We start from the raw sequence: 25295 nt of genomic DNA, 5'->3' as shown, positions 1-25295 counted from the left end.
GTTTCTCTCCGTTCATAAAGTTTACCTCAGAGGTAGAAGTAGATGGTGCCCTTCCATTCCTGGATGTAATGGTGTACAGAGAAGGCTCTAGACTTAAGACCACAGTCTGTAGGAAACCGATGTTAGGAGCCAGTACACCCATTACAAGTCGGCGCAGACTTTACAGCATAAGAACAGCGTCGCTAAGGCACTTCTGGATAGGGTTGGGATGCATTGTAGTACCCCTGAGGAGAGAGAAAAAGAAATCGGACACATCTCGGTGGATCTTATGAAATGCGGTTACCCACAGAGGATCTTAGATAAATATAGTAGGGGTGTGGAGCCACCTAGTCATAGAGTTCCGTCCGTTCCAGTCACCACAGCCTACATTCCCTATTATCCGGGCCTTTCAGAACGTATTGCAAGGATATTCCGTACTTACCAGGCACGCTGTGTGCAGCTTCCAGGTCGGAGGTTGCACACAGTAGTGTCACGGGTTAAGGACCCCATTGCAAGGGATTCCAGCAGTGGGGTCATATACGAGATCAAATGCCCAGATTGTGGGGAGAATTATGTAGGGGAAACAGTACAGCGACACAAAGATCGTCTGGGGAAACACACGAGGTCTATACAGACTGCAGAATTTAGCAAGTCCACTATTGCCGAACATTTTTGGGAAAAACAACACCAGGTCTCCCCAGAGAATGCTGTCATCCTTGACCGGGTGCATAAATTCTGGAACTGCAAATGGCTCGAGAGCTTGTGGATTGGTTCATCTGAAAATAATACTATGAATAGAGATAGGGGTGTTCGGCTTCACCCCCTTTTTGAGGCTGTAATCCTTGCAAAAGATTAACGTTTCTGCCTTCCATGCCCCTGAGCCGCTTCCGGTTTTGGTACACACGAAGAATATACTGCTCATGAGTCTGGTCAACCACGTGTGCCGTGAACCTGATACTTAAGGATGTGTTGCTTAATGTGCTGTGTTGTTGAGAAAGGAGGCAGGCGCCCCCGAAAGCTACAATTGCACAGTTAACGCTTTTAAGTATTTATATTTTATTTTAACTTTTTACTTTTATTTTATTTTATTGCATTTTATTTTATTATAATGTATAGTAAGTCAGTCATTGTAAATAGATTATTTTATAATATCCATTTGTAAGTATTAAACTATGTTAATTTAAACGGTTGGTGTATTAATTTAACATTGTGAACAAAAACAAAATAACCGAAAAGGCTTAGTCAATTTTTGAAGACTTGAAGGTCAGTGCAATGAAATATATTTGACTAGCAAGGGATGGTTCATGATATTTAAAGAAAAAACTCTTCATATCTCATCTTCAATGTTAATGAAACGGGCCTTTATTAGAAAAAGTTGTCCTCAAGAACCTTCATTGCCCATGAAGAAAAGTCGGCTCCTGGATTTAAACCATCAAAAGACAGGCTGACACTTTTGTTGGGAGCAAATGTGTCAATTTAAAATTGAAGCCAATGTTGGTGTACCATTCAGAAACACCATGTGTTATGAAAGATTTAAACAAAGACATGTTGCCTGTGTACTGGAAGTCAAACAAGAAGGCTTGGGTGACACAGGACGTCTTCTTGGACTGGTACACCAACTATTTTTGCCCTACTGTTCTCAAATTCTGCAATGACAAAAATTTACCACCAAGGCTATTCTTCTTTGCCCCTGGACATCCTACAAATCTTGGTGAAGTCCAGGGGCAAAGAAGAATGTGAGAACCATTGTGAGAATGCCATTCTGATTCGTCTCAGGAAGGCATCAATGAAGTGGAATCGTGGTTTCAGGCAAAAAGTGTGGACTTCTATGATCAAGGCATTAAACAACTGATCCATAGATGGGAGAAATATGTTACTATACATGGAGAGTGCATAAAGGATTAAAGTTCCTGCGAAGTTTCATCTTTCTAGGCTATTATTTCTGGTTAAGGGTATGAACTTTTGATACCCCCTCTCATATAATAGAATATCAGATGCTAGAAATATTTCAAGTTAGTCAACATCGCAGTTTCATAAGCCTGTGTGAAATTTTTTGATACTATATCTTCTTATATATAACAAAACTGCCACATAATCAGGAAAAGGCTTCATTAAGATCAGAAGGATCCACCAACCTTAAATTAAATATACTACTTTTTTTTTGTTGTTGTTGATTTTGGTACCTCCAAAGTATCACTTTTTTAAAGATTTCCAGGGGCAAAGAAGAATGTGAGAACCATTGTGAGAATACCATTCTGATTCGTCTCAGGAAGGCATCAATGAAGTGGAATCATGGTTTCAGGCAAAAAGTGTGGACTTCTGTGATCATGGCATTAAACAACTGATCCATAGATGGGAGAAATATGTTGCTATACATGGAGGGTACATAAAAGATTAAAGTACCTGTGAAGTTTCACCTTTCTAGGCTAATATTTCTGGTTAAGGTCATGAACTTTGTATATAGTTTAGTTGACGGTTATTATCCCCTAATACAACATCAGTTTTGCAAACCAAGGACCGGGGATAATAGCCATCTTTAAAGCTTATTACTGTGGCAAACATTTACAGAAATGGTGAAAGCTTTGGACGTGTCCAACATTACCATTAGAGACTATTGGCGGTCATTTGATGTCTTAAAGGGCATCAATCACATTAACACAGCCTGGCAAGAAGTGACTATCAATTGTCTAAATGGCATGTGGCATAAACTTCTCCCAGATCTCATGCACAACTTCAGAGGATTCAAGCCACAACAGAATATTGTAGAAGACATCAGCAGGCTGGCACAAGAGGCAGGGTTAGAAGAAGTTACAGTTGAAGATGTAACTGAGCTCTTGAAGTCATGTAGAGACTCTTTCAAATGAAGACCTTGAAGAGTTAGCTGCAAAACTTAGCCAACAGCAGGAGGAAGAGACAGAAGACTCTCCTCTAAAAATTATGAAAACCAGTGAGGCAAAATGGGTCCTTGCAAGTGTAGAGTCCCTCACTAATGAGCTCTGTGACATTGATCATGACTGGGAGAGGAGTGCCACAGTTAAAAGGGGTGTCATATCAACCCTGAGCCTGTATTCTGAAATTCTTAAAAAATGGAGGAAGAAATCCTGGCAATCAACACTTGATCCGTTCTTCAAAAAAAAAAAAAAAAAAAAAGGAAATCTTCTCAACCAGGGCTGCCAACAGAACATCATCAACCAGGTCCGCCAACAGAACATCATCAACCAGGGCCGCCAACAGAACATCATCAACCAGGGCCGCCAACAGAACATCATCAACCAGGGCCGCCAACAGCAGATCCTCAACCAGGACCTTAAAGAACCAACTAAAATTTTGACATTATGCCACTGTCAAAATGTTTGTGTTTTAATTTATTTTTTATTTACATGTACATACTTATTATATTTATGAAGGTTAAAAATAAAACATTTTTAATTAAAAAAGTTTATTTCTTTGCTTTAAATAAACCAGTATTGAAAAGGGTAGGTAAAATTTTTGGTGCCCAGAACCTAACCCTGTGATTTCCCATTGACTCCATGATATAAAGGGTATTTGCACCTGTCCCCCCAGGAACCTAACCCTAGCATAAATCGATGGCTACTTGTAAATAAAACAGAACCGAAGAGAAGAGAAGTACATGAAAAATACCAACTATAAAGAATGCAATCTGATAGTAATTATTCCTGAACTCCATCATTCCTGCCCAGATTAAATACAATTTGATAGTAACTGGATGAAAACTGTTGGGGGGGGGGGGGGGTATTTCTGAATTTGTCTCTATTCTGCATTTTGTTATTTTCCTGTAATTCTCAACGTATATAGTTTAGTTGACCATGCTCCAGGGAAACCCAATGTTAGTAAAGGCTGTGATAGGTTTAAATTCATCATCCCCCCCCCCCAGAATTTATTGCTCTGCCTGTTAGCATTTTGATGATGCTTTTTTTTTAATATTCATTGGGTGGTTCAAATTAAAATTGATGTAATATCAAGAACCCTTTTTCTATATATGTGGTCATCATCTAAAAATGGCAGTTTCCCATCTTTTTTCTGGTTTTATTTTGAAAACCTAATAGTTATATCTATTGTTCAGGTTCAAAAAATTATTTTAAAAAATCCATATATCTGATTTATACAGGGTGTCTCAAAAATATTGGTACAAACGTTTAGGGGAGGTAGGTAACATCTAAAGGAATGTGAATCGCATAGGAACCCATAACCGGAAACGTCACCGTAAGTCAGTACACGGCATTGTTCATCAGTTCGCGAGAGGGAAAATTTCTGGTTTATTCATTCAAGCAGTAGTTGTCGCATGAAGAGCATGCATCGATATACGAACTGTGGGCTGGCAGACATGCACCTAGTGTACGGATTAGCAGAGGGCCCACACGGTGTGCGCCCCATGCGGCACAACATCGCTTTGCAATAAATGTGTGGGCAGGTATGGTCGGTGACTGCTTAGTCGGCCAATACCCGTTACTATCCCGCATGAACTCCGCTAAATATCAGATCTTTCTTGAACGAGTTCTACCAGGGTTACTTGACAATGTTCCAGCAAATGTGAGATGCAACATTTGGTTTCAACATGACGGGGCGCCTGCTCATTATGGAAGGTGTTCGTGACCATTTGAACAGGCGTTTTGGGCGTCGATGGATTGGCCGTGGTGGACCCGTTGCCTGGTCCCCACGCTCACCTGATTTATGGAGCCTTGATTTCTTTCTGTGGGGGGGCCTCAAGTCTATCGGGTATGAATCGCCTGTGGAGACAGAAATGGATCTCATGGCGAGACTCATCTGCATTGCTGTTACTGTCAAAGAAACTCCAGGTGTGTTCGACAGTGTCCGGCAATCCATGCTGCGTCTGTGTCATGCATGCATCACGTCTCATGGTGGAACCTTCGAGCATCTGTTGTAACATCATGAAATGCATCCATCTTGTACTCCATTGTTAATATTATGTCAAATAAATGTTTTCCACTAATTACTGTCTTGTGTTATTTCTGCTTCTTGCGCCTCTGCTACTACTTTCCCGTTATGGGTTCCTATGCGATTCACATTCCTTTAGATGTTACCTACCTCCCCTAAACGTTTGTACCAATATTTTTGAGACACCCTGTATAGAGATAGACCAATGATTTCTCTTCAAAATCTTCCATGAGTGGGAGATTGAGCAATATCAGCCATTAGTGGGATTCAATATTACAAAGTTTGATAATTAAGTTTCAGGACTGAGTCCATTACATGCATGCCAAAACATACAGGACCATGATGCAAATGCACCACAGCAACTACCTATGTGACTGCTATTCTCTACAAGGTCATTTGTGTATAGTAAATCTTCCATATCAGCCATAAGTGGTAAGAGAGGTTTCCCCATGCTTAACATCTGAATGTAAAGTTTCTCTCCAAATTTGCAATATCCACATTCTAAAGCCAATTTAATTTAATTACCACAGTATCAAAAAGTATTATATTCATAACTTGAAAATCTAACTTCCTCCCTCTTTTATTTTTTAATATCTCAATTGCTTCTCCCACTGGAATGTTCATAAACATGTCTTCTACATCCACACTCATGAAATTGTAATGTTCATGAATATGGATGTAGTAATGTTCATGAAATTGAATTTCTGAATTTATTTCTGAGTGCATTTAAAATGTAAACAACTAATTGGCCAAATTTTGCCTTGGACTGTATTTACTGCTAACTGTGCACCATACTTTTTGAATTTTTATCTTTCCAAACAAAATTGGTGCTTCACTGTTGGTAGGTCTGTATAAAAAATTTCATATTCCCTTATCAATGAACCGTTTTTGTAACCACTAAGTTTTTTTCTCTCTGGAATCTTTCTTAATTTCACAGTATACTACATTAAGTCTAACAAGGCTATTTAACTTGTTAACATCTCTCCACATATATTTTAACTATCACAGATTATATACAAAATGAACAAACATATATGCTGCCATAAACAAGTTATTTTCTGATTCAGTTAATAAACAGTAGAGTATATCTCTCAGTTCCTTTTCAGTTTTTGGAAAGCAAGGTTTTAAATACCATAAATAAAAAATGTCAAAAATAGAACAGCTGTTCATATTCCCCACATTTACAACCACTGGTACTAAAAAAGTGTGGCAAAACCAGGTACACTTCATATTTTCCATGGCTTTCTCTCATTTGGAGGTATTTCATACTGTAAGTGATGCTCACAAGAAATTTCAGGGCAACTTGGCAGTTTATTACTTTATTCCAATGCAGTTATTCATTTTCTGTGTAAGGGAAAAAAAAAAAAAAAAAAAAAAAACAGCAAATTCAGATAAAAAGTACTTGTCAACCAACATCTACAAACTTGTAAACACAAAGCAGCTGCAACTCAAAACACTTGAGATAAGAAGATAGAAATAACCGCAGCATATTCTACAAGCTTCCACAGCAAGCAATCTCAGTTTGTTGGATTTACAGCATGCATTCATTGATACTGACATCCATCTGTGGAAATTGGAAAACACCTCTTTGAAGGGTATTTTGGAAAAATACACAAAGGAACACATTCCAAGTGAGTATACATTAAGAAAATATTTGGATTTCCCGAAACTAGAAACCCAATGCTGTGGAAAGATATGATACCAATGTAACCAGTGGCACCATGGAGGTCACAAATCTTTCCCTATCAACTTCATGGGATTCAATATTACAAAGTTTGACAATTAAGTTTCAAGACTGAGTCTATTACATGCATGCCAAAACATACAGGACCATGATGCAAATGCATCACAGCAACTGACCTATGTTACTGCTATTCTCTAAAAGGTCGTTTGTGCATAGTAAAGTAAGTCATTTGCATACAGTCATGTTAGAGCTGTGGATTAAAGAGAGAACATTAAATTTTGCTTTTAGTTGAGGAAAAAGTGCAACTGAAATCTACAAATTGGTAAAACAAGTGAAAGATAATAATGCTCTATCTTGCTTGTTTTACACTAGTTTGCAAGATTTCAGGATGGCTGTAGGGATCTGGAAGAAGAGTACTGTGAATGTCAAACAATGCTTTGACTACCAGAAACAGCACAAAAATTTCACACACTGATTGTTGAATGCATTAACAGTGAAATAATTTGCGCAATTCTGACAGAAGATTTCAGCAACAAAAAAATCTGTGTTAGGTTTGTTCAGAACTGTTTTTGATTATTGGACAAAATCCATTCACACTTATATGTGAAGCGGTCATTCAAACAGCTGATGATGATGCTTTCTTGCTTGCTTAATTCAAATATAAGGTGACGAGGCATACCTCTCAGTTCAAACATGACCCATAAAGAAAAGAAACAGTGGGATAGCAATCAACTCTCTCTCTCTCTCTCTCTCTCTCTGATACACAAATCTCTCAATAGCAAGGGATAAGGAGTAATATGCCACATTTTGGATCATTTGAAGAATTCACCCAGACTATGGCTTAGATAGAGGTATATATGGGGTGATTCAGGAGGAATAGTAAATATTTTGGGAGGTTATATATCGATTATTCTGAGTAAAAAAGTTCATATAAACATGTGTCCAATTCTCAATGGAACGGAGATGAGAGGTATTAAAGAAAGATAAATGACTTATTGTTTGCATTCATTGACTTAATTTGTGTTTTGTAATAACACAAAACACAAAATTTTTAATTCACAATAACTGTTCGAAAATCCCACCGTCAACCTCAATGCACTTTGCAACTCCTGTGGTCGTCTTGGCGTTCCTTTATGAGGGCAGCAGATCCAAAATGTGAGTGAGCAATTTGTCTCTTGTATTCACCTTTTCTTTGTATACTGCAATTTTCATCCATCCCCCACAAAAAAAAAAATCTAGCAGAGTGAGGTCTGGAGACCTTGGTGTCCAATGAATGGGACCGCCATGGCCGATCCATTGTTCAGGGAAAGTTCGATTTAGATATTGTATCACCAGATGGGTATAATGTGCAGGAGCTTTGTCATGCTGAAAGTATATACCAACCAAGGGAACATCCCCCAATAATAATGGAAGTTCGTTTTGCAGAAATTCTATGTAAATGGGCCCTGTAAGACGATTCTGTAACACAACAGGCTCCTGGTTGAAGGTGTTGCACCTGCTGTATGTGAAATGGATACAAGGGCATGGCTAATAGTGGGACTAATAGTAGGACTACGTTCTACAGACTGAAGAATGTGTTCTATTTCATCCCCATTTTATTCATTTGCATGTTCAGAAGAAATATGAGCACTGGGAACTAACAGTCTCACACAGTTCAGTGTAAATACTAGTAAATACTCTTGAATCAGATATTCTGCTGTTAGGAAACCATCGATGGTATTCTCTATAAGCATCAGTAGCACTTCCACCACAAAATCTATAGACAAACACCTTATTAACATATTCAGGATATGTGAAGATGTGCAGCATTCTTAACGACACTTCTAACACCAAACAGTGTCAGGTTATAACTGCATTTTGGTCACATCTGATTCAGGGAGCTGTACGTGCCAGTTTCAAACAGCTGTATCTCTGTATCCATTGAGAATTGGACACTTGTTTACATGAACTTTTTTTATTTAGAATAATCAATACTATAACCGCCCATAATATTTACTATTCCTCCTGAATCATCCTGTATATATAGGAGGCTTTATCACAGGTGTGAATTCGGGCATACCAGGTATAGACTGTATGCCCGAATACACGCCCTCCTGTAAATTTAACAAGCTCTGAAGCAAGTTTCCTTATAGTGAAGTCTATATGATGCCTCCAAATGGTATCCCACTTTGTACAGCTATCCTTCGATTCTGTTTTTCATGGTGAACTTTAGCTTCGTATAGATCAGGGATTCTCAAAGGGCATGAAAATTGTTTTTTGAGCAGGGCGAAAAAAAATCATGGATATTACAATAGTTTGTGGCCCTCCTAAGTTCAACCCTACCCAACAACATCTTATTCCTTAATATATAATTTCTCTCATTGGGTTTTCTTTTCCACCGAGACAATTCAGGGGCAAGAGTGCATAGCACACATTCTTTGAGTAGACCGTGGTCCGATCCTGTGACTGCTAAATATGATTAATTGTAAACTCCTCTGACCTGGTGGTTGTGCTAGAGAATAAATAAGAACTGTAAATAAATAACAATATACTTTTCCATTGGAGAAGTGCTTTTTATTTACAAAGTTACAGATGACAAAGTGCCTTCACAATGCAAGATGATGTACTAATCATAAAGATAATGCACTAATTAACCCCAGAGGTTCTATCTGGTGAGTATGGGCTTGGCACACCCAGGGTCTTGAGCTGGATATCATCACTCTTCTCTTTCTTGGTGATTCCCTTCTACTTCTGACACTCTCTGACTCTCCCTCTCTCTGGGTAATTCAGAAATTTTTTTTTGGCTGGTGCAGCATAAGCCTCAGGCTTCCTTGATACAATAATAATAACAATAATAATAATCATAAAGATAATATATTACCAGACTGCTCATATTATATTATTATAGCAGATAGAACAATTATTTTTAATCAGTGATCAGTCTTGTTTGAATATGATTAAGATTCCAGGAACGGCAGTGTTATGCTGTAAATAAATCTATTTATAATAGAGTAACCATATCCAAGTTTAAAAATAACATTTGTTTTCTAAAAAAGCAAATTTTATTTGGAGCTGAGCTAACTCTGTATTATGTAAATGAGGACTCACCCCTTCTTCAAATGCCCATCTTTTGCTAACTTCCAACTCATTTAATTCATGAACAGCTTTACGCTTTTCAATGATTCTTCTTCTTAAAAATTCAACTTCCTCTTCATCCATCTTTTCAAAAACAAACAGATTTCATTTGGATATACAGCATGTAAACAATTTAAATAAAGATAATGTATTAACCAGATAATGTATAATTCTAACTGTAGTTTGAAAGAGCCATACAAGAGTAAAGGAAGATGGTTTATACAAGTATATACACAATGGTCAGTCAAATTGTTTAACAGAATTTCAGTGTCTTGTTAATAGGAACAGAATCTCTGTGTCTTGGTCTCAGGATCTTCACACACCTCAATAAATGTTGAATTTGACAGAAATAGCTTTCTAGTATAATTTTGAACTATTACCAGATGACCAACCCCACCCCCTCATCAACCTATAAATTATTCCTGGATTTTTGTTCACCAGATGCAAGACCTTACACATTTAATAGCATAAAATCTTAGTTGCCATTTTTCAGACCATATTTGTAACTGGTCCAAGTCATTTTGAGGTAGCACAGCCTGGTTCTGGTCTTTGACCAACCATACACGGTTGAAAGAAGGGTCACCTTAGAAGGTGTGGTCTGCAAAGCTTAGCAATAAGACATCTTGGGGGGGGGGGGTTCTGATTGAAATGTATACGGACCTGAAAGGTATTAAAATAAATGAAGGCAATCAGCAAAATAAACAAATGAGGTATCTTCTCGCGGGTGGGTGACACAAATATAAAAATTCTCAAGGAGTAACCAAAAAAAAAAAAAAACTAACTCATGAAGTTTACATTCAGGCAACATGCTACAGAACAGTAATGTTAAACATTTTCTGGTCTAAGTGCCAAGATTAAGCTAAAACAAAAATATAACTTCCATGTGCTATTCAAAAAATAAATAAAATTAAATAGTTTTTGTTGATATTATAAAATGGTTAGCAATACCTGCAATTTTTTCTAATGCTACGTAATTTTGCACATGATTACACTTAATGTTCTTCATCATTAAATTTGGCTGAACATAAAACAAATCTGGCCTTCAAATAAAAAAACAAGTTTTAAAATATAAACTATTTATAAGTGGCTGCATGCCCCTAAAAGCATACCCAATGGTGAATCAGCAAAATAACTCTTACTGATTCACCATTGCACTATATAATTGGAATAAATCAGTGTTTCTCAAAGGGTGTGCCACGAAATTTAGAAATTTCTTCTTCTATGACTACGTAGGTGTGCCGCGAAATTTTTCTTCTTTGGAAAATGTGCCACGAGAGTAAAAAGATTGAGAAACACTGGAATAAATTACTTTCAAAAGCAACTGAGAGAGTTTGGAGTATTTAAGGCAGAACTGAATGGGTACTTTTTCAGCAGATAAAAAAAAAGTTATATCCCTTGCATTCTAATAATTCCACTGGTTCCTTCAGTGGTGAGGGCAGTGGGCTGTAATCATGAATAACATGTTGTGATGCACTCCACAGATTTCCAATAGGTATTCACACTTCAGATTGGAAAGGGGAGGCATGATTTCACTATCTTGTTCCTTGAACAACCCACAAACAAATCTGGGGTAATGGGCAGTAATGGTATGATCTCAAAAATGATCACCTCCTCAGGATTTTACATCAGTAGTTTTCTGAAACTTTTATTGGTTTATGGGAGCAGAGGTTTAAGCACCTATGGTGTTCAAGCAGACCAGACAGGTACAAATTTCAAACTCTTACACAGTGATAGTAGAAATTACACTATGTATATTATCCAATTTTGATCAAATTTCTCAGAAAATTCTATGTAGAGGTTTACTTAGCCATCTATACTTTTGACAAAGACATTTCTATAAATCAAACATAAATTTTATCATTTTTCAGTACTAGAAATATTATACCCATAATAACAAATAAGTCAAACAATTAATAGAATTATTTCTTACTACATCTGTTTCTGTTTCTACTTCACTTGAAGGTTCTACTCCCGGAGGGCCATCATCAAGTACCGGTGATGCCCCAGGTGGGGGTGCATCACCAATACCACCTTCTTCCTCCTCTTCTTCTTCAAAAGAAGTATCTGTCTTCTTTTTGCTATTGACATATTCCTGATGTAAATTAATAAATTCATCTGTTGATAATACTTCTTTTGGTAGGTTGCGTCTTATATGGTCTTGAAATCTAAAAATAAAAAAAATTTAAATTGCATGAGATATGTAGACATTCAATATTCTCAAGTTTATCTAAAAGAATTTAAATCTGAAAACAAAATAGAAAATGAATTAGAAAAGAATGAACACTGATATTAATCATGCTATCTTAAGAGGGAACTGCAAGAGAAATGGTGGAAATAAATATAGGAATAGCTATCAAAAATTTAAATGAACATATTCCTTATATGGATACATATTAAGTGTCTTGTATTCAGGCAGGGGGTTCATCCCCAAACAATGCTTCTCCTCTCCAGGTGTTTGGAATGAAATGTGTGGTCTAAAATTAACAATTACTTTAATTGCATTAATTACAGGAAATTATTTTATTTGTAATTAATGCAAAACCTTCTAACAGGTTTAGATTCTTCTAACAGTTGTGATAATTACAATTTTAGTAGTCTAAAACGTTGGACCACCCGTTTCCACTTTTTTACAATGTCATAAGTATATGAGAGTATATTTTAAGTGTTTCTTGTTATCTTTATCTTGACATTCTCTAAATCTATTATAATAAGTAAGTATAAAAAAATTAATAATAATTTGTGTACATTTGTATATTAATTACTCTATTTTACTTGTGTGATATATCCCAAAAACCAAAAGACGTTAATCAAGAAAATAAGTAATGAAAATTGAACACATTTAAATGCATTAAAAACTTAAATGAAAATAAACTATGGTGGAACAGTCTGGAACTTTGGGCTATTACTGCACATTAATTTAATCTGATAATTAAAAAGATCCCAAGAGCTACAATAATCACTCTGTTTCATCTAATGAGAAAAACATTTACTTTTTAACAACATTAAACCTGTCAACTAATAAGTTTGTCTTCTTCAGAAAGGTACTAATGCTGATAACTGGAAAATTTATAAATTTATGTAGCTAAACAAAAACAAGTTAGGCAATATTCAGTGTGTGTTTGCTTTCTAAAATTAACTGAACTTTTCCCTTTTTCTGTTATTAATAAAAGTGAAAAGTAGATAACTAACTGTCTTGTCACCTATTAATTTCTAATTGATTACCTAATAATATACAGTAATAGGAGGGGGTATCAAAAAGTTTGTACCCTTACCTAGAAATAGCAGCCTTAGAAAGGTGAAACTTCACAGGAACTTTAATTCTTTTTTTTATGTACTCCCCATGTATAGTAACACACATTTCTCCCATCTATGAATCAGTTGTTTAATGCCTTGATCATAGAAGTCCACACTTTTTGTCTGAAACTACGATTCCACTTCATGAGACAAGTCAAAATGGCGTCCACGCAATGGTTTCTTAATTTCTCGAAACAAGAAGTTTGACAGAGCTAAGTCAGGAGAATAGGATGGGTGCTGCAGTAGTTCGAAGCTGCACTGGGCAACAAAGTTGGTGTTGGCAACGGCAGTGTGAGCTAGTGTATTATCTGACAGAAGCTGGACACCTTTGGTTAACATTCCATCCTTTTCACCTTCAAAGCATCGTGCAACTTTTTCAAATAATTTCTGTAGTATTCTCCAGTAAGTGTGTAGCAATGAGGTAGGTAATCTGTCGGGATAACCCCCTTTTCTGTCCCAAAACACGGACAACATCACCTTCTTCATAGATGGAGTGGTCTTTGACTTTTTGGGAGGTGGGGGGGAGGAGGAGGAGGTGTGCTTCCATTGTTTTGACATGTCTTTAGTCTCCGGATCATACTCCGGTACATCCAGCATTCATCATTTGTCACCAACCAATCAAAAAAGTTCTCAACATCCGCATTACACAAATCCAACAGCTGGTGAGAACATTGCATTCGACATTCTGCAAAGGCATCAGCAATCTTGGAACCCATCATGCGGAAACCTTAGACATGTGCAGATGGTCATGTAAAATGCCGTGAGCAGACCCATAACTAATTTCCACTGCATTTGCAATGAAATTAATTGTCACATGTCTGTCACTCAGCACCAGCTGCTCAACCATTGCAACTGTCCCACAAAATGTCTGTGGATGTTGATGGCCTTCCTTCTCTTGACTCGTCAAAGACACTTGTACGACCACACAAACTCCTGTTTACACTTTATTACAGTGCCACAAGATGGTCAATTCTGCCCATACACAGCTTTCATTTCTTTGCCGCTTTCCTGAGCTTTCTTGCCCTGCATATGCAGGAACTTGATCACTACTTGATACTCCACTTTGTCAACCATAGCGTCCTTCCTCAGATTCTGGGCTCCAGCTCTTATGTACGATCACCTACAGGAATGAAATTTCGCGTGTTAGTTATTGAATATGTAGAAAACTTATATTAAAAACGGCATCTTCCTACTGATGTTTTATCTAGGTCATGGTACGAACTTTTTGATACCCCCTTGCAAAAGGGTTCCGTTCCAAAGTATGAAATATATAAGAAAAACTAGTCTAAAATTTTTTCTATGTATGTATTACAGTAATGTACCTACATAATATTATAGTGAAATACAAGCATAAGGTATCAAAATTTCTAATAAATGCACCATTTATTAGAAATTTCAAACAAACCTTTCAAAAACATATCAAGAATATGGGTTGCTAGGTGAAAAATAACTGTTAATCAAAGTTTGTTTCTTCATTTTTTTATTGAATTCCTTTTGGATTTGCCTATAAGGCAAGAGTAATTCTAGGTCGATTTTTAAACCTTTCAAACCAGCCTTTGCTAGCTAAAAAAAAAAAAAAAAAAAACTTATCCCACCAGTGCTATCACTAGTTTTCACTAAAGTGTTAATAAAGGTGTTTTGCCTCTTCACAAATGATGAGTGAACTTAACAGAATTTTATTTTAAATTCAGTCTTCTATCCACAGATTTAAAGCCTTTTCCATTTTTCCTAATTTAACATCACAAGTTACAGAGCAAATTTTTGAAGCAATTTAGCACATTTTCACAGACATTACGGCGGATTTTTTCTTCCAATTTCTTGATTGATCATACTGTCGACTCATTGATTTTATAATGTTTTGCCACTGGCGAGACACTTCCACCATTATAAATTTTGTCTAATAACTCAATTTTACTCACTAACCACCACCTTCTTTGATCTTTTCACAATTTCCTTGTTATTCGTAACCATATTTTCGTAGGGGTTAGAAAAGAACTTGTCCACAATAAAGTCACTTTCTTTTAACTGTTAACACACCCAAAAAAGTCTGTTTACACTAACACTGCAAAATGCTAGAGTTTTCACTTTTGTACACAAATCAATTAAAGGCAAACGAAAAAACCTTCCATGACAAGCGCATAACACGTATTGAACAAGAATTAGTGGGAAACATCAGTGCTCATGATTGTCACTGCCCCCCCACCACCACCCATCAAATGCTGTTTTGACTGGGCAAGATGATTTTAGCCACCCCCATAATTTTTATGGTGGAAAATGTTCACAGTGCTTTAAAATTCACACACACACACACACACACACACACACATATATATATATATATATATATTATTTTTTTTTTTTTTTTTTTTTTAGGTTTCATTTTATATTAAATCAGCGACTGCAAATAGCTGGGGGGGGGGGGGTTACTGTATATAAAAGTATCGTTTTTACTTCACTGCACATACCTCACAGTCTAATATTCACTCAATGTTTTGTAATACTTTGTAATTACAATGCATTAAACACACTGTTATTACAAAGTATTTCATGCGCTATGATGTAATAAATTAAACAAACAGCAACTGTGCTGCAGATGTAGTATGCCAATGCAATTTCATAATGTGCTTTATATTTCTTCCTCGATTTTAATAACTGAAATAAACATATTTCATGCTTTTATTGTGATTAACATAATAAGCAAATAGTAATAATTCATGATGTACATATTTAGTAGTGATAACAAAGTAACGAGCTTCTCAGAGAGCAACTTATGTGCAAACCAAAAAATTTCATTTCTGCATATCCACCATTTTGCCAATTCATTCCTCCAATCAGTGCATGGCAATAAGCAAAATCCAGTGCTTTGGCTACAATATATGGTATATGGATGGTCTATGAAGTGTATTAAAAAACAAATAATAATTGCCAGATTTCTAATTAATTTCATTACTTTAATTGTAGTAAATTAATTTACTAGTTTATTTCATTACTAGTAAATTAAATTTCAGATGGCTCAACAAATCTTTCTAAAAGTACTAAATATAAAATTTTACAAAAATCCATTAAGTACTTCAAGTTACAATATAAGGATGGCCTACGTATGGGGTAAAAAATAATAATAAATAAATAATTTGCAAATTTCTGTTCATAAGTTTCAATGAAATTGGGATGGCCTGGCAAATCTTTCTAAAAGATCCAAATACAGGCAACTCCCATACAACACAGTTTCGCTCTAACACGATTGACAAATTGCGACAATCCTTGTACAACATGGTACTTATATAACACAATTTGAGACTCTTGGGAAGTCTCGCATAACATGCTATTTTTGAGCTTTTGTCCTGGGAAACCATGCTATTATTTTAGATGTAATTTTCAACATTTCCATTCCTTTTTGTGAAACCCCACTGTTGACTCGCTAGTTGTTATCATATTCATGATATTTTTCTAAAGCACATTTCTGGAATCACTAACATAAAACAATAAAAACAATTTGCAGTTCCTGGTTTATTGGGCTTTTCTGTTGTGTAATCAGTTATAATCCAGTAGTTAACTCGATCTTATTGCATTTGCGATAGTTCCGATAGGTAGAATTCTGTGGATTTCCGTGTTATTATGGTGAAATGTGTTTCCCCTTTAACGAAATATTCAATCATATAAAAAATGTAAATAAATTTTTCAGAAACTCATTACTCTGTATATAACTTGTGCATATCGCGTTTGTTGTAATTTTTGCATGCCGTGTTCTTTGTTATTTATTAATCGCTTATCATTTTTACTGTTTTAAAATTTTACAACCAGTAATGTTAAAGTAATGTTCCTATCACCTAACACAACAAATTTTTCTTTCATATAAGGGTGACTACAGATGTCTCAGACAGTTTTTAAATTGTGCACAGTGGGACCAATTGATGATATTATCAACAGAAAATTCTAAATGGGAAGTATTCAGGGAAGTAATCAAAGAAGCTACTAGGCTTTTCATACCAACAAAGAAATACTGTTCAAGGCTTAGACTTAAATGGATGTAAGATGAACTACTGAGACACATGGTAGAGAAGAAAAGTGCATGGGATGCATATAAATTATCAGGTGATACAAAAACCTACAGTAGATATAAATTAGCTGTAATCAAGTGACAAAAGAGGTTAGACAAGCTAAGGCAGATTATGAGAAGTCTCTGGCAAAGAATGTAAAGAAAAACAACAGGACTTCTATGCTTATATTAACAGTTGAATCACATTGGGCCACATGACATCTATGGGTTAACTGTTGCTAGTTTTTTTTGGCTGATGCTAAATAAGCTTGCTTCTTGCATCACATGCCTCTACTAATGCTAATGACCCTGCTCAGGTTGTAGACGAATTGAATAAAAGTATTTTGCATCTATTTTCACACCTGAGGAATTCTTTAGCGAAGAGGATGCCAGAAGTTTATCACTCTAAAGATGAGCTAAATGACTTTGTGATAACTGAAAGGAAAGTGGAGGAGAAATTGTTGAGGATGGACATAAAAAGCCAATGTGCAGCACATGGAATCTATCCAATATATTAAGGGAGGCAGCAAAGGAGGAAAGCAAACCATTAGCTATAATTATGAGAGCAGCCTTGGATTCACACACTCCAGTCCTTATGGACTGGAGTGTGTGATCAAAAGGCAACATGAGTAATTAGAGACCTGTTAGTTTTGTCTATTCTGGGGAAAATAATGGAATCACTGGTTAAAGAAGTAATGCAGAACTATGTGGACAGGCATGAAATTATACTGCAATAACAGCATGGATTTGTTATAGTGTGTTATAGGCCTAATGACTGTAATGAGTATACCAAACAGCTATATAGAGAAACAGAGTGGTGCAGCAAATCAGAATGGGAGATTTTGACTTTCCAGGTGTTGACTGGAATTTGTGGGTTGTCACTACGCACTAGCAAGGCTTTTCTGGATTTCTTAGATGACTGCTTTCTACAGCACCATGTCAGAGAGAGAGAGAGAGAGAGAGAGAGAGAGAGAGAGAGAGAGAGAGAGAGAGAGAGAGAGAGAGACAGCAAGGGGAAGCAATACTCTTGATCTGGTTATCAGCAGTGATTTTTAGTGCATTAAAAATCTGCAGCTTCTCAGACAGTTTTTAAATTGTGTGCAGTGGGACCAACTGATGATGATACCAACAGAAAATTCTAAATGGAAAGTATTCAAAGCCAGTATATTAAATACTGTTTGAGACTTATTCCTAAATTGATATCAGGTGGACTACTGAGACATGTGGCAGAGGAGAAAAGTGCGTGGGGGACACAAATTATCAGGTGTTACAGAAAAATGTGGTAGATATAAACTAGTCTGTAATCAAGTCATAAAGGAGGTTGGGCAAACTAAGGCAGATTATAAGAAATCTCTGGCAAATAAAAACAGCAAAAACCTCTATGCTTACATTAATAGTAGAAGAAAGGGGGTTGAATCACATTGGGCCACTTGATGCCTATGGGTTAACTGTGGATGATACTGCTCAGGTTGTGGACAAATGAATAGGTATTTTGCATCTACAATCATACATAAGGAATTCTTTAGGGAAGGAGATGTCAAAGGTTTATCAAACTCTAATGAGGAGTTAAAGGACTTTGTGATAACTGAAAGGAAAGTGGAGGAGAAATTGTTGAAGATCGACATAAAAAAGGCACTTGGGGTGGATGAAATCTATCAAATTATATTAAGGGAGGAAAGCAAACTCTTAGCTATAATTATGAGAGCATTCAGAGTCCATAGGGACCTCCCCTGAATCCCCTTTATTCAGGAGGTCCCTAACGCCTGGAGATGTGCAAATGTGGACAAAATGAATAGGTATTTTGCATCTACAATCCCCAATTCATAAAGGGGGATCAAAAGGCAACATGAGTAATTGCAGACCTGTTAGCTTAACAACTGTTAGGCTTCTATGACTGCCAGGCATGGGATCCCTTAAGGATTGGTTCTTGGACCACTGTTGTTTCTTATTTTCATAAACGTGATCGACAATAGAAGCTGTAATGTCAAAATTTGCAGATGATGTAAAGACTGGCAGAGTCGTTAATGATCAGTACCAAGCAGCACTCCTTCAGGATTAAACAAACGTCAAAGATTATTAGAGAAGTGGCAACTATATTTTAATGCTGCTAAATGCAAGATCTTACACTTGGGGAATAGCAACCCACAAATAAATTACACTTGTGGGTTGCTATTCCCCAAGTGTCTGGGAGTTACAATTTATTGACCGCTATCCTGTAGAGATAGGGAAGTCATAATCCTTATACTTAAACTGTAAGGCAATTTTAAGACCACATTTGGAATACTGTGTTCAAATATGGAGATATCATCTGAAAAAGGACATTGAGCTTCTTGAAAAGGTCCAAAGATGGGCAACTCAAGTGGTAAGATTGAAAGAAGGACAACTGTATGAGGAAAGACTCCAATTATGTGGGCTACAGCTTGGCAACAAGGCACCTCAGAGGTGATCTGAGTGGAGGTTTTCAAGGCTCTGAGGGATTAGTAAAATGAATGAACGTGGAATTCTCACTGTTCTAAATTTCAGAACTAGGGGTCATAAATTCAAATTACAGGGCTTGAGGTTTACATTAGATCATAGGAAGTTTCTTTTTTTAGCCAGTGAGTTGTTGAAAGCTGGAACAAGTTGCTCTCGCAGCATTTGAGGCTGGCAGTTTGAATAAATCCAAAGGTTAACTGGATACTTACCTGAGTGAGGAGGGAAGTATATAATTTGTGTTTCCTTATCTGCTTAGTTTTTTTCCTTTTTTTGTCAGTGCAACTAAAGCCTGTGGCTTCCTTGCACTATATGGCAAATACTATTACTATGATGCAGTGACCAAGGAACTGGAGGCAAAAACTTATTTTGATATCATTTACTTGAATTTCAAGAAGGCTTTTGATACTGTTGCACATAAAAGACTGCTATATAACCTGGAGCAATGTGGCATTAAGGGCAAGTTACTGCTATGAATAAAGGGATGGTTTAAGTGGAAGAACACAGTTTGTTTTCTTTCATCATTTGCCATTACTACTACTTGGTATTTGTCTGCAATATATCTAATTAGCAGGTATTGAAACTTTGCCCAATATATATGAACTTGGAAAAATCTTCCAGGACAACAACACAGTGTGTATACTTATGATCATCACATAGAGTCATGAATAGGAGGTCTTACCTGACCAGGTGGGTCAGGCAAGATTGGTTTGCTTGGTTAATTACTGTGACAAAGTTATAAAAAAAATTGGATGCAAGAAACAATTCAGTAATGCTTTTAACACAGCTCACCACAAAGGGCTGTTATATAGATTGGAGCAATTTTGGGATTACTGGCAGGATCCTTTATTAGATCTGGAGCTGACTAAAAGATAAGAGAAAAGGAAGTCAAACTGATATTCTTCATTGTATCAGTGCAGCAAGTGAAGCCCTTGGGAATCAGTTGGGAACCTACTTCTATTTTACTAAATGATATTGACAAGAAAGTACAATGAAAATAGTCAAAGTCTGCTGATGATTTAATTTCAGAAAGCTCATTAATGAACAGAACTAAGCAATACTGATTCACAATATCTTTGACTGGTTGCAGAGATGGTGGGGAAAAATGGAAAATGAAATTTAATGCTTCTAAATATAAATTTTCACATTTGGGGAGCAGAAATCCATGAGTTGATTGTAAACTGGGGGAAGGAGTTATGGTTCAAAACGATAAGAATTAGGGGTTACAATGCAATCAGATATTAAATTTATCATGTAGTGTAAATAACGAGATGGCTAGAAAAGGGCACAATGTTCTCTGTGATTTATATGACAAGCAGAAAGAAAGATGTCATTATCCTTCTATATAATTCTCTCTGACTGCAACAACACATTTGAAATACTGTATTCAGGCCTGAAGGCCACACCTAAAAAAAAAAGGCTTCTAAAGAGGGTTCAGAGGACAACAAAATTGGTGAGTGTCACTAATTGAGATCCAAATGGAGAATGGCTTAGGTGTGAACAGAAAACCTTGGCAACTTGATTTGGTGGGGGGGGGGGGGGAAGTGAAGGAATAGCAGAAGAAGAAGAAGAAGAAGAAGAGCAAAATAGGAAGTAAGGAAGGCCCCGAAGTGGAAAATTAATATAGATAAGGAAGTATATTTTCCTGTTGGAGAGACAAGAACTAGGGAGTACAATATGAAGTCTTTGGGAATAACAGAAGGCTGAAGCTTGAAGTTTATTTCTTAGCAGCACGTTGTAGATTACTAGAATAAATTATCTGCCAAGGTGGCCAAAAGTAAGGAGTTTGGTTCAGTTCAAAGCAAAATTGAATAATCACTTGTTAGCTAATGGGAGAGTATAAGTGATTTTTTTTTTTTTTTTTTTTTTGTTATATGCAAACAGTTTGCATCCTTACATTATTTAACAATTCTAATTCTAAATGAATTTTAAATCAGTGCATCTGCCTGCAAATCAAGCAAGTTGAGTACAATTAAAGATAATATAAATCAAACCAAAGAACTATCAAATCTATTAATATATACTAACATTTACACATTTAAGTATTAATTATTAATTTTTTTTTTTTTATGAATACCCCAAACATGAGGTATTAGAATCTGTAGTACTTAGTACCATGCTTGGGTTGAGAAGACGAGAAAAGATATTTGTTGACATTAGACTTGAACTTCTGTAGACTGCAATTTTCAGGAAATACATATGGAGGAAGGTTGTTCCAGAAAGCGGCAGTTGAATGAATAAACAAGGAAGATTAAAAGTTGGTTCTGTGAGTTTGAAGTTGGACAGTAAATGGATGATGGCTGCTGGCAGCACGTGTTTGGACTGTTTTGAAAGAGAGTGGGAATTATAAAAGCCAATCCAGAAGAACAGTGCCCATGGAAGTATCTGTAGAAAAGGCATGCAGCAGAAAAAGTACGTCTACGAGATAGCAAGTGGAAAGACACCATTAGAGACGAGTCATTAATTAACCTAACTGCCCTCTTCTGAATGGAATCTAGACGCCTGAGAGAGGTCTTCGGGCACTGCCCCAGATGTGGGAACAATATTCCATGGTAGGACGGATTTGCAATTTGTACAGAGTGAACAGCTGTTTGGAAGAAAAGTAACACTTAAAGCGAAAGAGAAAAACCAAGTTTTTTAGATGCAGAGGAAGCAATATTTGTAATGTGCTTGACCCAAGAGAAATTAGAAGTCAGGGTAATCTCCAAAATAGATATATAAACTCGCCTAGAAACTGGAGTGCCACCAAAGATAAGCATAGGAGCAGAAGAATCCTTTTTGCGAGATATAAGACAAGACTAAGTTTTAGAAGGATTGAAATCGATTAAGTTGTCTTTGCCCCACTGGAGAATTACCTGGAGATTGGCATTTAAGGAATTCGTAGCGGATATTCAAGAAGTTGAATCTGATTGAGCAGGGCAAGGTTTCCCAAAATGGAATGTGGAATGCAATGCGCTATCATCGGCAAAACTACGGACAGGATTTCCAGTCAATGGAAGAAGGTCATTAATATACAAGAGGAAAAGAACTGAACCTTGGGGGACACCAGCATTAGTGGAGAAGTTAGAAGACAGAGAGCCATCTACCATCACCCTCAGTGAACAATCAGAGACAAAACTGGATAACCAACAAAAAAAGTTGGCAAACCATAAGATGGAAGCTTGTTTAGAAAGAAGCTTCCATCCAGCTTCCATCAACAAAAAAAGTTGGCAAACCATAAGATGGAAGCTTGTTTAGAAAGACTTCTATGCCAAACACGATCGAAAGCCTTTGAGATGTCAAGAGCAACCACTTGTGTTTTACCAAACTTTTCCATTGAATTTGTCCATAAATGGGAAACATAAGCCAGAATATCACCAGTGGATCGACACTGACAGAATCCATACTGGTGATCGTTGATCAGACAGAAGGTTTCTAGGTAGTTTAAGAGTTGGCTGTTAATTGATTTCTCCATTACTTTAGAAAGCAGAAGTAATTGCAATGGGATGATACTTGGATGGGAGGGATTTGTCACCCTTATTAGGAACTGACTGGATATGAGTAAATTTCCAAGCAGAAGGAAAAACACCTTTTGGAATAAGAAAGTGAAAAAAGATGGCAAAGAACAGGAGTTAAGTTCAGGAGCACAGGTTTTCGGAACAAGTGGAGAAATTCCATCAGGACCCGGCTTTCTTAGCATCAAGATTCGTCAAAATCCTTCTAACATCTTTTTAACGGAAGACCAAGGAGGCATTGAATGGAGTGTGTTGGGAATGGTGGGAGGTGTTTTTCCAAGATCATTAATAAATGAGTTGGAAGAAAAATGGGATACTAGCAAGTCAAGCTTTATCCTCGGCTGAAGTGGCAACAGAACCATCTGGTTTTGACAGAGGTGGGAGCACAGATGGGCAAAAGTTGCAGCCAATAGCTTTGGCAAGAGACCAGAATGCTCGGCTATCAATGGGGGAAAAAGCACGTTTTTCACTCTTAGCCTGTTCAAAATCTAGTTTGGACCGATTGATAACTGCTTTATAATTGTTGCGAACTTTGGTGTAGGCAGAAAATGAAGCTGAAGAATTGGAAACAAGCTAATTACGATATGCAACATTCTTCTCTCGAACAGTCTTAGCACATTTATTGGAAAACCAGGGTTTTGATAAGAGACGAGATTTTAATGTGGAGTGTGGAATAAAGGATTCCATTCCTACAAGAATAATTTCACTGACACGATCTGAACAAATGTTGACATCAGAAGTATTTAAACAGTAATCTGACCAAGGAAAAGTAGAAAAGAAATCTCGCAGGTCATCCCATTTTGCATTCTTGTAAGGCCAAACAGAAGGTTGGGAATAGCCATGACATAATGGCTCCATTGGAGACGAGACAATCACCAAGTTGTGATCTGAGGTGCCTAAAGGACCACTCACTTAGAACGTGTAGGGTTGTTTGTGAGAAAAAGATCAAGCGTGTTGGCTGTATGGTTGAGATTGTCCAGTATTCTTGCAGGTAAATGAACAATCTGTGCAAGGTCATTAGTAATTGCAAAAGCCTCGGCATCTCCACCAGCTGGAGTTGTCAACATTAAAATCACCAAGGAAAATTACCTCACTGTTAGGAAAGTTGGACTGGAGAAAGTCAAGTTGCAAAGACAGGAAGTCAAAGAGCTCCAAGTGATTAGTGGAGTTGGAAGAACGGTAGAGATAACAGATGAATTTGACAATGAAGAGAGATTTTAAGCCAGAGAAGATCGAAAAGAGGACATTCCAAATTACCAAGTCTCTGACAGGGAATATCGGAAAGGACATAAGCACAAGTACCACCTTTGAGACGAAAGGAATCATATAATGAATAATTTGGGCAACTGAAATGGGCAGTAGTTGAATCAACTGATAACTGTGATTCTGTCAGAAAAAGTACACGGGGTTTGGCAGACTGCAAGTGGAAAAGGACATTGTTCAGATTAGAATTGAGACCACGTATATATTTGCGAAATGAACTAGGAAGTGTTTGGGAGGGTTAGATCTTTTCGCAGATAAGCTTATTCTATTAGTTTGACAATTCATGATGTATTCAATAGTAAGAAAAGGGGGGGGGGGAACATGCTGTATGAAGTAATGAAATATTTAGATATGGCGTACACATGATAAGAATATACCAAGATCCTTGACATATTGTGGCCTCGACAATGCCTCCCTCCGGCATACACACCACTCAGCCTCCCTCCAGTGACTATCTGACAGAGTAGAGGTAGCAAGATTATACACTAGCTGATCCTGAAGCCTCCTAAAGAGTTATTAGCTAGCAATTAGCCGGCCTGCGAACATCACTTTAGAGCTGTACCCTCAAAATGCAAGGAAGATTAGATCTCGCCCTGATGTCCATCACTAAAAGTCATCAGTCATACTGCATGATGGAAGAGAATGGAAAGGGTTGACCGGAACTTAGCTCTGGAGACTAACATGGGTTTCACCACTTCAAGCCTCCAATAAGCAAAATGGCAGAAATATAAGAACAGTGTGAATTTCACTACACCCTATTTAAATTAACCTTTTACAATCTTATAATACTGGTTTGTACTGGTTCATATATTTATGCAAAAGTATTGTTCACTAAAAGCGTGTACATAAATGTGATTTTGTGGAAAGTGGTGTCTCTAAAATTGTACTCGGTGAAAGGTTTTTACCTGTTAGTTTAAATAAGAATCATGCAAGCATTCAGTGACAACAATCTGCATAGCACACTGTGTTGTGTTATGCAAATACACTTTGCCTTAGTGGGATATAGTAACACTGATTTGCCCTCAACTCTAACCTTGATATG

At 36.8% G+C, this 25295-nt stretch overlaps 1 protein-coding gene across 3 annotated transcripts in view; it reads right to left on the bottom strand.

The window, feature by feature from the left end:
- Positions 1-25295, bottom strand: part of Prp39 (pre-mRNA processing factor 39) — a 201037-nt gene that overhangs the window by 68135 nt on the left and 107607 nt on the right. For all 3 annotated transcript variants that reach the window (XM_090374021.1, XM_090374024.1, XM_090374022.1), the window contains 2 exons: positions 11625-11859; positions 9668-9778 (listed from right to left, as the gene is read on the bottom strand). In XM_090374021.1, coding sequence (XP_090230147.1) covers positions 9668-9778; positions 11625-11859 — 346 coding nt within the window. The remainder of the gene's footprint in view (positions 1-9667; positions 9779-11624; positions 11860-25295) is intronic.

This window comes from Mastigoproctus giganteus, chromosome 5 (assembly GCF_048544385.1).
Source record: "Mastigoproctus giganteus isolate SK-2022 chromosome 5, ASM4854438v1, whole genome shotgun sequence".
NCBI classification, from domain to species: Eukaryota; Metazoa; Arthropoda; class Arachnida; order Uropygi; family Thelyphonidae; genus Mastigoproctus; species Mastigoproctus giganteus.
The sequence above is the reverse complement of the archived record's forward strand: the minus strand, read 5'-3'. Positions and strand labels throughout refer to the sequence as shown.